This window comes from Xenopus laevis, chromosome 5L (genome assembly GCF_017654675.1).
Source record: "Xenopus laevis strain J_2021 chromosome 5L, Xenopus_laevis_v10.1, whole genome shotgun sequence".
Classification (NCBI taxonomy): domain Eukaryota; kingdom Metazoa; phylum Chordata; class Amphibia; order Anura; family Pipidae; genus Xenopus; species Xenopus laevis.
The window spans coordinates 107,959,283-107,973,070 of record NC_054379.1 but is presented as its reverse complement, the minus strand read 5'-3'; the positions used below and the strand labels follow the sequence as shown (position 1 = coordinate 107,973,070).

Genomic DNA, 13,788 nt, shown 5'->3' with positions numbered 1-13,788 from the left:
TTTGCAGATCCCTTCCATATAGTCTTTCCCTGGGGAACCAGACGCTTTGCTATTATTGGGATTTCCCTTTGTATTCTCTTTTTATTGCATTTGTTAGGTGTTTGCTGCGACACCAAAACATGTCCTAAACAGTGACATCTATCCCTTTCATCTGTCTCTCCTCTGTCTATTTTACCAGTTTTCTTCTTTCCATTTCTTTCTTTTCTCTCTCTCGCTGTCACTTGGCCTCTGCTTAAGAGGGAAGCCAGCCAAGACATTAGTACAAATTATACAGTATGAAAAAAGATAATCTATAAAGTGATTCTGAAGGTCATTCTAACCTTCAGGGAGCTCTGCCAGACCCCCCTTACTCTTGGCTCACTTGAAACCCCTCTCTCCCTCCCCTTTCCTTCCTGGACCCAGCAGAAATAAGCCACATCTAAAGCCTTGCATTTCTTAGCAATGTTACTTTCCTCCTTGTTGCTATAAAAATTGCAGAGATGCAGGTTTATGGTCTCTGATTATTAGTTGCAACTAACCAGTCTTTTTACCTACACTTGTGCCAGCTATTCTTAATTACACTGTGCCATTCCACTTTTTCTATATAGCAGACCAGTTATGAACTATACTACATATTTGAGGGCAAAATTATATTAAAAGAAAACTATACCCACAAATGATGTAGGTCACTATAAAAATATATTGCGTAAAACATGGAGTTCTGAACAGTTTATGCCATTATTCCCCAACCAGTGGCTCGTAGGCAACACACTGCTCATCAACCCCTTGACTGTGGCTCCTGGTTAAATGTGGCTCACAGGAAAAAAAGGTTGGGGACCCCTTGACTAGGGGCCACGTCTAGCCCTGAAGCTTCCAATTGGACAGCAAAGCTCTATGAAATCTCTATTGTTTTAAGAAAGCACACAGTATGAGAGAATGAAACAAAACAAGTACAAACAATAAAAAAGCATGAGGACATGAAGGGCCCTGCCTGTGAGAACTTACAATTGAGGGTTGGGGTTGTATTATGATGATATGCTTTAGGCAGGCACTGTAACATATTTGGGCAAAGGATGACAAATTTACCAAACTAAAGAGATCATCTGCCAAGTGTGCAATATGTTCTATTTGAAAATTCTGTACTATAGAAATATTGTCCTACTAACACTTCACAGAGGCTTATGAATTGCAGATCCTGTACATGATTCCCAAGCAAAGCAGGGAGCCGCTCCAAAATACACAGCACACAGTTGTTATCCCTGGACTCAACGCTGAATATTTACATGCTAGAAGCTAAGCAGCAATAGGATTAGATCAGTGTGCTGTCTGTGTGTCCTCATACAATGTTTAAGCTTACCATCTTATGTGTTTAATGGAAAATGAAAATTGCTGCTTACTTTGTAAACAAATGACAATATTATCATGGATCATTGACTGGTCAGTATGTGCATAATTTAGTGATGTATGATCTGTTAACAGCATTTTTTATGTGATAATTCCAAGAGAATTGGAGCGTTAAGTTTTCTGATAGACGATGAGTAGCTTACTATTGAACCTGTATCTGCTTTTATAAAAGAGGATGTTTTTTTGCAAGTTCAAAGTCGGATTCCATAATAGAAGTACCTTTATGAAAGACTTGCTTTGGTTAAGATAACTCCCAGTTTCTAAACAGTTGGCAATCTTTTTCTGGTTCTAGTAAATCTTGAATGTGACATTAATGGTGATGGGAAGAGTCTTGACCTCTCACCCTCTGAGACAAATAAAATCTGGCATATCCTACCAACATCTAATAACCTGTGCTTATAACTGCAGAACTATTCCAATACCTGGGGGCAGATTTATCAAGGTTTGAATATCGAAGTAAAAAATACTTCGAAATTCAACCATCGAATTAAAATACTTTGACTTCGAATATTCAAGTCGAATGATTTTTCATCGAATTTTCAATCGAATGATCGAAGTAAAATCGTTTGATCGTACGATTAAATCATTCGAAAGATTTCAGCGATTGATCTAAGGATTATATTTCAACCTCTAAAGACTTAAAAAATGTTGTAGAAGGTCCCTATAGGCCAACATAGCACTTTGGCAAGTTTAATTTGGTGAAGTATTGAAGTCGAAGTTTTTTTTACAGTACTTTGATTATCGAATGGTCGAATATTCGAACGATTTTTACTTTGAATCGAAGTCAAAGTAAATTCGAAGTCATAGTATCCTATTCGATGGTCGAAGTATCCAAAAAATTACTTCGAATTTATGATTTTTTTACTTCGAAAATTCCCTCGAATTCACTTCGACCATTGATAAATCTGCCCCTTATTGTTTAAAATGAGAAAGAACAATGTAGTTAACAATAACTGTTTAAAGGGGTTGTTTACCTTCCAACACTTTTTTCAGTTCAGCTTTTTTTAGATTGTCCGTTAGAAATATAGACTTTTTCATTTACTTTCTATTATTTATTTGTGACTGTTTTGGTGATATTGAAGTTTAATGTTTCATATTTCACCTTCTTATGTCTTTATAAAGCAGCTCTGGGAGGGGGGTCACTGATACATTAGTTGATACATTTCTTATATTTGTCCCTGCTGAGCAGAATCCCATAGTTTCATAAAGGCAACTGTTATAATTTATACAATAATTGCTAATATTCCAGATGCTGCTGAGAAATGTATCAACTAAGGTAGCAAATTGTAATCATTCAGAATCTGTACCTGGATCACTGAGCTGCCAGAGTGAAACACCAGAGACACAAATGGGTTGTTCACCTTTATATTAACTTTTAGTAAGAGAGGCTGGAATATGAATAGAACAAGTCATAAATAGCATGACTGTCTCCCATAGTCTCCATTTTATCCAAATAATCCACATTTTTAAAAATAATTTCGTTTTTTCTCTATAATAACAAAACAGTAGCTTGTACTTGATCCAAACTAAGAAATAATTAATCTTTATTGTAAGTAAACCAAGCCTATTGGGTCTATTTAATGTTTAAATGAATTTCAAGTAGACTTAAGGCATGAAGACCCAAATTACGGAAAGATCCGTTATGCGGAAAACCCCAGGTCCCGAGCATTCTGGATAACAGGTCCCATACCTGTAATAATACATAGCCTTATAGAGCCTTTGTTTTTAGATGGGGTCAGTAACCCCAGAAAGAGTCAGAAGAAGAAGGCAAATAATTTAAAAACTATAAAAAATACATAATAAATTCCAACTGCAACGTTGCTTAGAATTAACCATTCTATAAAATACTAAAACTTAACTTAAAGATCAACCACTCTTTTAGAACTTTCAGCTTCAATTTTGGAAAAATTGGAAAAAAAAATAAAACATGGAAAGCAGTTGAAAACTGTCTTTATTTCTGGTGAAAAGTCTAAAGGTAAAAAAACCCTTTAAGGACAGTGTGGGTTGTTTATTGGGTACATTAAGAATCGTTGTACTAATGTCTCTTTTGGTCCTGGTACAGTATGTTGTTGGGCGCTTGACTTTGAGTCTCTAGACTTTGAGTCTCTAGAGATTTGGACACACAACTGACCAGTGGTGAGAGAGCAGAAGGCAGAGCCAGGGTCATTCTATGGCCAGATCATGGTCATCTCAATAGCATGGAGTGCACCTTGTTTCACACTGCAGCAAGGAGACCAGGGGGCTTTACTAATGCTTGCCTTAGGATAAAATAAAACAACAAGCTCCTTTGAGCCACTAGGATATAAATACTGACCATATTGCCAATAACAACAAAATGGAAGTAGCTATCAATGATATATAATACACACCAATCACAAATCCAAAGCAATGTAATTAAATAGCATGTTATCTGCTTTGTAAAGTTACTCAACAGGAACCTGCATGGCATCTGCATTGCTCCAATGGAACCTGTTTATATAAATTCAACCAGCACTTCTAAAGTAAACATCAACCTATAATGGTAAATTTTTTTCTGTGGGAAGCAGTTTCAGTATTTACAGTACATGCTTTACTTGCCAATGACTGCCTACCTGCTATTGTATTTCTTCAAACCCAAATGCTCAGAGTTTTGAGCATTCACTGTATGAAAGGTCCCACTTCCTGTGGTTTTTCTCTACGACTTTTCTGCCTGGACACTAACTTTAATATCTTCTCCTTTTTAAAGTTTATTTTGGATTTTTATGGCTGCAGGTAATTTCTTTTTTGAACCACTTCTGTTCCAGGCTCCCTGCTGCTTGCAATGCATTCTGGGTCAATTAGGCAGCAGCAGGGAAACATGAGAAGCAGCAGCAGGGAAACAAAATGTACAGCCCAAAACTCAGCCTCAAAGTATTTTTGCCTGAAAAGTCTCCAGTATTTAACCCCTTAAAAGACTCTATATCTTATTAATTATTTATTTTTGTAGCTACAATAAATATTATTGATAAGGTCTTTTGCATAGGTAGTTTAATCTGTCACAAAAAGAATGAAGGCCCTGTGGTCTCTTGATCACCCTATAGTTCTCTATGGATCTATTATCTCTGGATCTATTATCCAGAATTCTTGGGGCCTGGGTTTTTCTGGATAATGTTTTTTTCATTTTTCTCTCTAATTAAGATGGCTGTATAGGTCCACTATAAAAAATGTAAAAATTTTTGAAAAATCAAAATTATTTATTTAAAAAGATTACATGGGAGATGCCCTTCCATAATTTGGAGCATATCTGCATTCAGCGCCGGATTTCACTGAGGCGCGCCCCTAGGCCGCGCGGTCCGACCAGGCGGCCGCGCGGTCCTAGCGCCCACCTCACCTCACTTTCCCAGCGCGCCGGCGAAAAAACGCCGGCGCAGCTGCTATAAATGAATGGGGACGCACGCGTCCCCATAATGCGGCTGGGCGGCATGCCGCCCCTATTTTTTTGCCGCCCTAGGCCCGGGCCTATGCGGCTTTGCCGCAAATCCGGGCCTGTCTGCATTTCTGAGTAAGGAATTCTATGCCATTATTTACACATTGTTTCCAGGAACAAATCCCTTTAGCGTAACTTTAACTTGCTGATCCATACATCATTGAGTCACATGACTGGGGGCAGCTGGGAAATTAACAATATGTCTAGCCCCATGTCAGATTTCAAAATTAAATATAACAAAATCTGTTTGCTCTTTTGAGAAACAGATTTCAGTGCAAAATTCTGCTGGAGCAGCACTATTAACTGATGCATTTTGAAAAAAAAGCATATTTTCCCATGACAGTATCCCTTTAAATTACATTGAATTCGAAATTTTATTGGGGGAAATTTATGAAAAAATTAAATTTTTAAAACTCGGGCGAATTTTACAGATCCAAAAACTCGAATAAAACTCATTTTGAATTATACAAAACTCAGGAATGCTACAAACATCGCCACATTGATCCCTGGACCTCTCCCATTGACTTATAGAGTAATTTGTCAGGTTTTAGGAGTCAAATTAGAGTATGATAAATCTCAAAAATTGAATTTGAATCTTTTAAAAAACTCGAATCGAGTTTGGATAATTTCCTAGTAGAATTTGACAGTTTTGACCATAAAAAATATTTGAAAATTCAAATTCGACCCTTAATATATCTGCCCCTTAGTCACTAAGGGCAGAACTACACAAGAGATTTTGTTGATGTTGTATCTTCAAAATGTATTCTGCATCCCACAAAATCTTATGGTGTTCTGCACAGTTGTCAATGGCAATATGACAAAATATTGTGGGACATTATCTGTCTGACCAAAGTCTCCCATGTCATTTTGCCCTAAGCCCAGTGGAGTAGGTACTATGTTACTATTCATTGGATACCCTGATTTCATAAGCTTTACTTCCAAGATGGGGATCTTATGCCATTATAAGTATATAGGAAAGTTCTGAAAAGCCTTACTAACCTCTTGTATTTTTATATTCTGTTATACCTTGGCAGATTGATCAGGATGGCTTAACATTACCTGAGAGAACTCTGTATCTAGGACAAGACGAGGAGAGCATTAAGGTGACTGACTTTTTTCTGTTGTAAAAAGTAACATGCAGATTCCTGTTATTCAGTTTCACTCCCCCCATTACATGTACCGTATAGCTTGGCGGCTCATCATTATAACTGGTGAGTTTACGGGAGACATTGGGAATTCATAAGATGCATTATTAGTGTCATGTGCAACTGTGACAGCATCTAAATATACTGAATGTCGAACCCTTTGGCCGACATATCTTGTACTCTGCAGATCCTGGAAGCCTACAAGGTCTTTATGCAAACAATCCTCTCCCTCCTTGGTGTGGAAAATGTGGAGAAAAAGGCAGAGGAGATCCTTCATTTGGAGCAGCATCTTTCCAATGTGAGTGATACATCAATCAGTTTATGAATAATACAATGATACAAGAGTAGCAATCAGAATAGGGAAATAAACAATGTGGTAGTAATGCTGCACAACTCACAAGGCATACCATAGGGTACTATGTTATAGTTTTGCCCTCCTCATGTAGTGACCACACAAATAATGTTTTGCTGTCTGCATCTAGATCACTATTTCTGAATTTGATGACATGAGACGGGACATCAGCACCATGTATAACAAGGTCACTCTGGCACAGCTGCAGCAGATCACGCCACATGTATGTATGAATTTTCTTAAAGATTTATAAAATGGGAAACGCCAAGGGACCTCTCAAGTGCAATATATAGGAAGATTCATGTGAAATCAAAATGAATAGCAAATAAGAAATAGATTTCTATTTTATGCAAATACACAAAAATTCTATAGCTCCCCTGCAGGAACGAATGATCTGTAAAAATGTATGGAAAAACCGTCATACTGTTTCATGCATCGGGTTTGCATAGCAAGATTGGCTTGGGGAAATTTGCACACATTTTGTTAAATTCAGCTGTGTGATACTTGTAGGCCGAGTGAGAGAAGAAAGAAATGTAACTTGAATGTAATAAGACAAGCAATACAGAAATGGCCTGTACTCTCTGACGTAGACTTCAGCCAACAACCACTGGATGGGGAAAACCATAATGGGAACAGCACAACAAAAAGGCATCTCAACTAAATACACTTGATTTTATTAGAAAAGTCAAATAAAAAGAAATTAAAATGTTTTTGTTGTAGAGCTATGCCTGTTGATTATGAAGGGTCTGACCTTTTCCAGGGGACGCTCAGTAATGTTCCATTGGTGGGTTTACCTGTACTGGACAAATGTCCCATTTATTAAAACAGCCCTGACTTTCACTACACCATGGAAGATAGCTAACCTATGGGTAGGTCCACCAGAAGGTTTCTCTGGCCCAGTTTATATAATTAATCCCAGTGAGTCCTATTATGTTTCTTAGATGCACTGCCATCCTTCTCTACTCATGTACTGGCCCAGCTAATAACACAGTGTGTTATGTAAATATATCAATACACTGCTTTTGCAGATGGCCGCTGTCATTCATAATTGCCTATAACTGTTACATTTTCTTTCTAGTTGATCAGCAATAGTGTAAGTGTATAGTAAAAAAAACTAGTGTAAATTGGTTTGCACCTTTCATTGCCATTTTGCTGCTGTCTTTGGTGGGATTTCATTGAAGAAGTTCTAGTGTTCCCACTTCACTTGACCAGGCCAATGGTTCTTTTTGGACACAAAAATTAGACAATTCAGTGACAGGTTTGGAAAGTGTTTGTAGAGTAGAATGACACACAGAATGAGTAGCTTTGGCCTGAATCAGTAGGTGATATTAATAGTGTAGGGATGTGAAAATCTTAGACACCCTTACACTTTACAGACAGGCACATCCCTAGTAATATGGACACCTCAGTGGGTCCTTATGGGGACCTTGTGCTTATGTAACCCCTGTAGTTCACACAGTGTACACCAGATGGCACTGTGCCAGAGTATAAAAGGTTTAGGAACCATGTGCTCTGGGTCCATTGCTTTAGCCCAACCAAGCAGGCTGGAAGGGAATGGGTAGTGCTGACCCTAGGCGCCTTGGCCCTAGTAATTAGACAGCTATACTCGTTTTATAGATCGCTCTAGGAGTGATAGAGAGGTTAATTAGTTGAGCAGCTCAAGGCTCCTCCGAGGAGATTAGAGGGATTAAGATCCCAGGGTATTACTAACCCAGAGTAAGGAACCAAGTGTTGAGATAGGGATGTCAGGAGTTCCCCTAGTCTGCCACTGGAAGATATCCTGAAAACTGGGCAATACCCATCACATGCTGTCAACTTACTCTCTGCTGTATATTCCCTAGCCTGTGGGGATTCAGCCTATACGTGCTGTGAGTATATGCTTCCTTTATGCTGCTGTGTATGTTCTATACTCCATTGTGGATCAATGTGCTAAATGATCTCTGTGCTATTGTTCAATAAATACTGTTCTTTGTTCAACTGTTAAAGAACTACTGGCGCCCATCATTGTGCTATCGCATCAGGTTACAGTTACACTACACCCTTGCCTCCACCCCGCTGCGAGGGCTTACCCCTGAGAAAGAGAGCTCATCGGTGGTATTAGCCCACCAAGGAAAGTAGCTTAAACTGCCCTAGCACAAGTCAGTTTACTATAGCGCTACAATAGTAAGTCTCCAGAATTGTTTATCTGTATGTAGCCAGGTGAGCTGCTGCAAACAAACATTCTGTCAGCAAGAAAAAATTTCAAGGAAATGTAAAGGTATGGCTACCTTTTTCTGGTATACCACCAGCACTAGTCATCAAATGATTGTATGCCAGTTTTCACCATTATAAATGGCAGAGCACTCCCATGATATCAGCAATGGCATTTATCACATTTTGCAACTGGTCCCCCTGGGCCTCCCCTGGAGCAGTCAGACCCCCAATATTTACTCATCTATTTGCCCCTAACCTTCCCACCACATATCACCACAGGCCCTCTATTTGCTAAAATCCCTCAACTCTGATGCGTAAAATTGTGGGTTCTTGACTTATAAATGAGATATAATTAATTCTTTGCAGATATTGGTCCCCATGAGGTCCCATAGAGTAGGTGCAGTTGCACCTTCTGTAATGTTCTCCCCAGCAGATATGTATATACATATATATTTAGTAGGCAGTTGCTGTTTTTTTTATCTTTTTAGTGAGGGGTGATTCTTAAATAGCAGCAAACGACACCAAACAAATGAAATCATGTACTGTTAAATTTAATCCAGGATCTGTTTTTATCTCCTTCCCTTCTATATCCTTGTGTAACAGTTGAGCTGGAAAAACCTTTTGGACAGAATATTTCACACAAACTTTCCAGAGGATGAGGAGGTGGTTGTGTTGGCCTCTGATTATATGCAAAAGGTGTCAGAAATGATACGAGCCACCCCAGCAAGGTGAGTTCAGTTCCCAGTTTAGAAACAGATAGCAATACAGTAGCTGCGTATAGAAATATTGTTTAAACAGGCAGACTGTAGGATCCATTTACTAAGGGCTAGATGCACTATAGGCCCAAAACTGTAGTCCTCAATCAGTTTTTCTGTTGCTTTGAACTTTGCATTAAATCCATTACCATATTAGAAATCCAGAGCAACTTAGATATTAGGGAGCTGACATATGCCGGTGGTAAATACATGGATCCTCAGCATCTTGCACCCCCCCCCCCCCAGAACTGACTACTTTAAAGAAAATTTTGCGAAATGTATTGAAGTCAATGAGCGTCAAAATAATTTTAACACGCGCCAATTTTATTTTGATGCACTGGATTTTTCGCCGGCTAATTGTTGCAGCCAAATTAATTAGTTTGCGGCGAAACGCAGAAATTCACCGCAAATTTGTGTCTGGTGCATTTATTAGCCCATCACTAGATTCAGTCAATGAATGTTTGCGATGATGCCCAAGTGATGCCCACTACACAACCCTTCCTTATTCAGAGCTGCTAAAGGCAGGATACATTGCTGTATACTAAGTGAGGTGCACTTAAATATGAAAACCTAGTTCACTCATTTTTTGCCCTCTTCATATGCCCTATTTCAAACTTTGATTTCTCAGCATAACAATACTGTAAAACCTATCAGTGCTTTTACACACCTATGAGTTAAGTTTTATTATGAAAGTTGGACCTAAGATTTCAGTTGACCCTAATCATTTATTTTGTATGGGGTTTGCATTAGCATTTCTATTCTGTTTCTCGCTAGCTGTTGTGATGTATTGGGACACGATGATACATGTCACGGGGCGGGGCTATGATTTGGCGATTGGCTGATCACCATGTCAATCAAGGGGAATCCTGCCCAGTCTTCCTTATTTGGAAAACCGGGCTGTCTGATAACCAAGAATAGGTTGACAGTGAGTCTTCATTCCATTTTTGTACCCTTCTATTTCATCCCTCAATTCAACTCCTATTCTGACTTTATAACTTCTGCCTGGTTGTTAGAAATAGCATCCAGATACTGATAAAATAACAAGCCTGAGAATCAAGAACAAAAAAAAAAAACACCTTATTTTAAAAATCACAAAAAATTGCAAATTCAATACAGAGAATACTGATGTTCACATCATACTAACTTTTAATTTTAAGGCAAACTACCCCTGCTGTTATAGACTGTTAGGAGGCATGCATAACTACTGTATGACAACCTAACCGCTACCTGATATATGACCATACCTTAAATAAACTACACTGAGACGAAACTTCCTTTAAGTGGGTGAGGGTCGGCCACAGCTTTTATTTGAACAGATTATTATTCATACCGTAAACAGAAAAACTTGCCATTAAATTACCAACCATTAATTTCCAAATGCCAGCCACCGCAGCCGCGGTGGGCATGTAGGTCATCCCAAATACCGCCAGTCTAACTAAATGGCAAAGACACATTTGTACCCCGCTGTGACAAGAACATAGAGTCATATAGAAAAGAACATTGAAATACAAAGCGATACATGCATGTAATTAGTGATAGGAGTAGACATATCCCAAGGTTTTTTTTTTTTTTTTTTTATTGTTTTTGTCGAAAACACAAAACATACAAAAACGTGCCCAATAAAACAACTGCCTTCATGAAAATGGGAGGGTGGGTGGGCAGCTCCACCAGCGTTCCAGGATCCTGAGGGAAGAGGAAGCAGGTAAGGGATTCCTTTGTTATATAACTGCCCTCCCCTTCTGCTCCCCACCAATGCTCTTTAACCTGCCCCTTAATGTCCAATCCCCTGGCCTTCCATCCCTCCTCCCAGTCAATGGCACCCTCGCTACACCCTTTGGTGCCTTCCAGGATTACTGCACCAGGGCATTTTATAATCAGTTACTAAATGCTAAAATCACGCCTCCATATTACCAGGTGGTTGGCAGGAATACTGTTGAAAACCGAAGGTAATCAAGGCATGTCTTTGTAATTGGAACACATGGCCATGCCGAAGTTGAACAACGTTTTAAGGTGAATGTTGTGCAAGGCTGTTCGCTATGTGTGCTGCTACTCATTGTAATTGCTTGTGTAGCGATGTGAAAATCTTAGACACCCTTACACATTACAGACAGGCACATCCCTAGTTATATGGACGCCTAAAAGGTCCTTATGGGGACCTTGTGCTTATGTAACCCCTGTAGTTATCACAGTGTACACCAGATTGCACTGTGCCAGAGTATAAAAGGTTTAGGAACCATGAGGTCTGGGTCCATTGCTTTAGCCCAACCAAGCAGGCTGGAAGGGAATGGGTAGTGTCGACCCTAGGTGCTTTGACCGTAGTAATTAGACAGCTATACTCAATTATAGATCACTCTAGGAGTGATAGAGAGGCTAGATAGTTGAGCAGCTCAAGGCTCCACCGAGGAGATTAGAGGGATTAAAGAACTACTGGCGCCCATCATTGTGCTATCGCACCTAGTTACAGTTACACTACACCCTGCCTCCACCTCGCTGCGAGGGCTTGCCCCTGAGAAAGAGAGCTCAACTGTGGTATCAGCCCACAAGGAAAGTAGCTATAACTGCTAAATTACAAAGCAGTTTACTATAGCGCTACACTTGCATTAGTGGATAGGCAGTTTGATAACCAACAACCTGTTGCTTTGTCAGGTGAGAATTGACATGGGCACTGCAGGACTTCTCTAAATAACATAAGCAGATGGAAAACCAGATCATTAGAAGAAAAAGTTCATATGGAAAAGGAATTCTATACAGTTCAGAATGGAAATATTTTAACAGACAACATTGCTAATAGTTAGCAGGCCTGTTGTAACTAGAGACAGGTCCACTTACTGTATAGAAAACACACCAAAATGATTGGTTTACTAATCCAGGCTAAACCTGAATAATAAGCATTGCCTCCCTTCTGAACTATATAGCATTCCTTTTGCATCTGAAAGTTCCCCGGATGTCTCCCCTCCTCTGCATCTTTTTCTGAAAGAGAAAAAGAAACATTATTGATTGTCAATAATGAATGCCAGCCTTACATATGCACCAAGGAACTTTTGTCTCACAAATTTTGCGCTTCATTTAAGCGCAAAATTCTATGACAAAACTTCTTCGATTATCTTGGGGATTTTGATTTAAATGGCAAAAACAAGGAACATGTTTCTGCATTTCCAGAAGAGACAAAGCCATATGCTGCACATCTTTGTGCTATTCACTGTAATATTACAGATTTGAAAGCGAGGGCATTCGCTGATATCACGGTCATAAAATCAATAAGGGAGCACTCCTATAAACCCTGCACTGAAATTACATCTGACAGCTTCATTGTGATGGTAATGGGAGTGTTATTGGCAACTGTCCCAGGGGTTTCATTGGGTCACTTGGTAAACTGCAAGGCAGAGAGGTCAGGGTAGACTTGGTTATTGTGATTGGGAGAGAACATTGCTAAAGGCATTGGACCTAACTGCCCATTTTCTTCCTCCGTCCACCCTCAGTTATTGTTTGTATGCAAAACATCCCTCTTTTTCTTATATGCATTATACCCTATTCAACAACTTTTCTTTAACAATAAAAAATGCTCTTAGCATTATTTTCATGCTCACTGTATATTTTTTTCCTTAACACCTTTTATTTATGGTCCCTTTTGGTCTCTACCTGATTCTATAAAATATCAACTTATTTTTACAATCGTCATATATTAAGCTTTCCATCCTACGGGCTTCTAAAGCACTTTTCTTTCCATTTGGTGCCACACACAGACTTGAGCTGACTTCCAGCTGATATATCACAGCCTCTCTCAGACAGGACCCTATGGTTGGGACATTAAACTAATGGCAATTGATCGGGGGTAGGGGGAGGGTTGGGAGGGTGCTATGCTCTGAATGACAATATGTTTTGTATGCTTAGTAATTCCCTTGTCAGAAGATCTATCTGTATGCTAGTTCAATCCCATAATTTGATTTGTTATGATATTAAAAATGAAGATGTTGTCTAGCTCTCCTCTGTCTCATCTCAATAGATGCCCTACTGTATGATTCAGAAGTCTAGTGGATTTTTGTGTCGAATGCTGCATGTAGCAAGTCAGTAGCTCTGTGCACTATTCCATGAGAATTATTGATGAAAATGCCATTTTGTATTATATGCACTAGCAGAATAATATACAGGGAAGATTTCATATCCCATTTTCTTTGTAGACTGGGCTGCTGTTCATGTTTTAGGGGAAGCAGAAAACATATTTCCTCTTAATATATAATAAAAGCTTCTGGCGCAAGAAAAGAGCCATTCCAGGTTGTTAGAACCCGACTTGCTCATCTCACCACGTAGACATGGAAACAAAGGCATTATATGGAGGGTTCACTGCCAACTAGAAGATTACACATGATTTATATTAATTGCCAGGATTAAAAGGGCTTGAAACATTTTAGGGGATTAAAACTGCAAAGTAAACAGTGTATAAGCAGCTCTGAAAAATTAATCTCAGTGTAAATTAAAAATTCCCCACTTAACAATTGTATAACCCCCCCCCACCTG

General features: G+C 39.1%; 1 protein-coding gene across 2 annotated transcripts in view; it reads left to right on the top strand.

The window, feature by feature from the left end:
• The window catches only part of ecel1.L (endothelin converting enzyme-like 1 L homeolog), a 61,737-nt gene that overhangs the window by 23,327 nt on the left and 24,622 nt on the right, over positions 1-13,788 (top strand). For both annotated transcript variants that reach the window (NM_001094726.1, XM_018241335.2), the window contains 4 exon segments: positions 5,863-5,931; positions 6,161-6,271; positions 6,456-6,548; positions 9,122-9,246. In NM_001094726.1, the coding sequence (NP_001088195.1) occupies positions 5,863-5,931; positions 6,161-6,271; positions 6,456-6,548; positions 9,122-9,246 (398 nt within the window).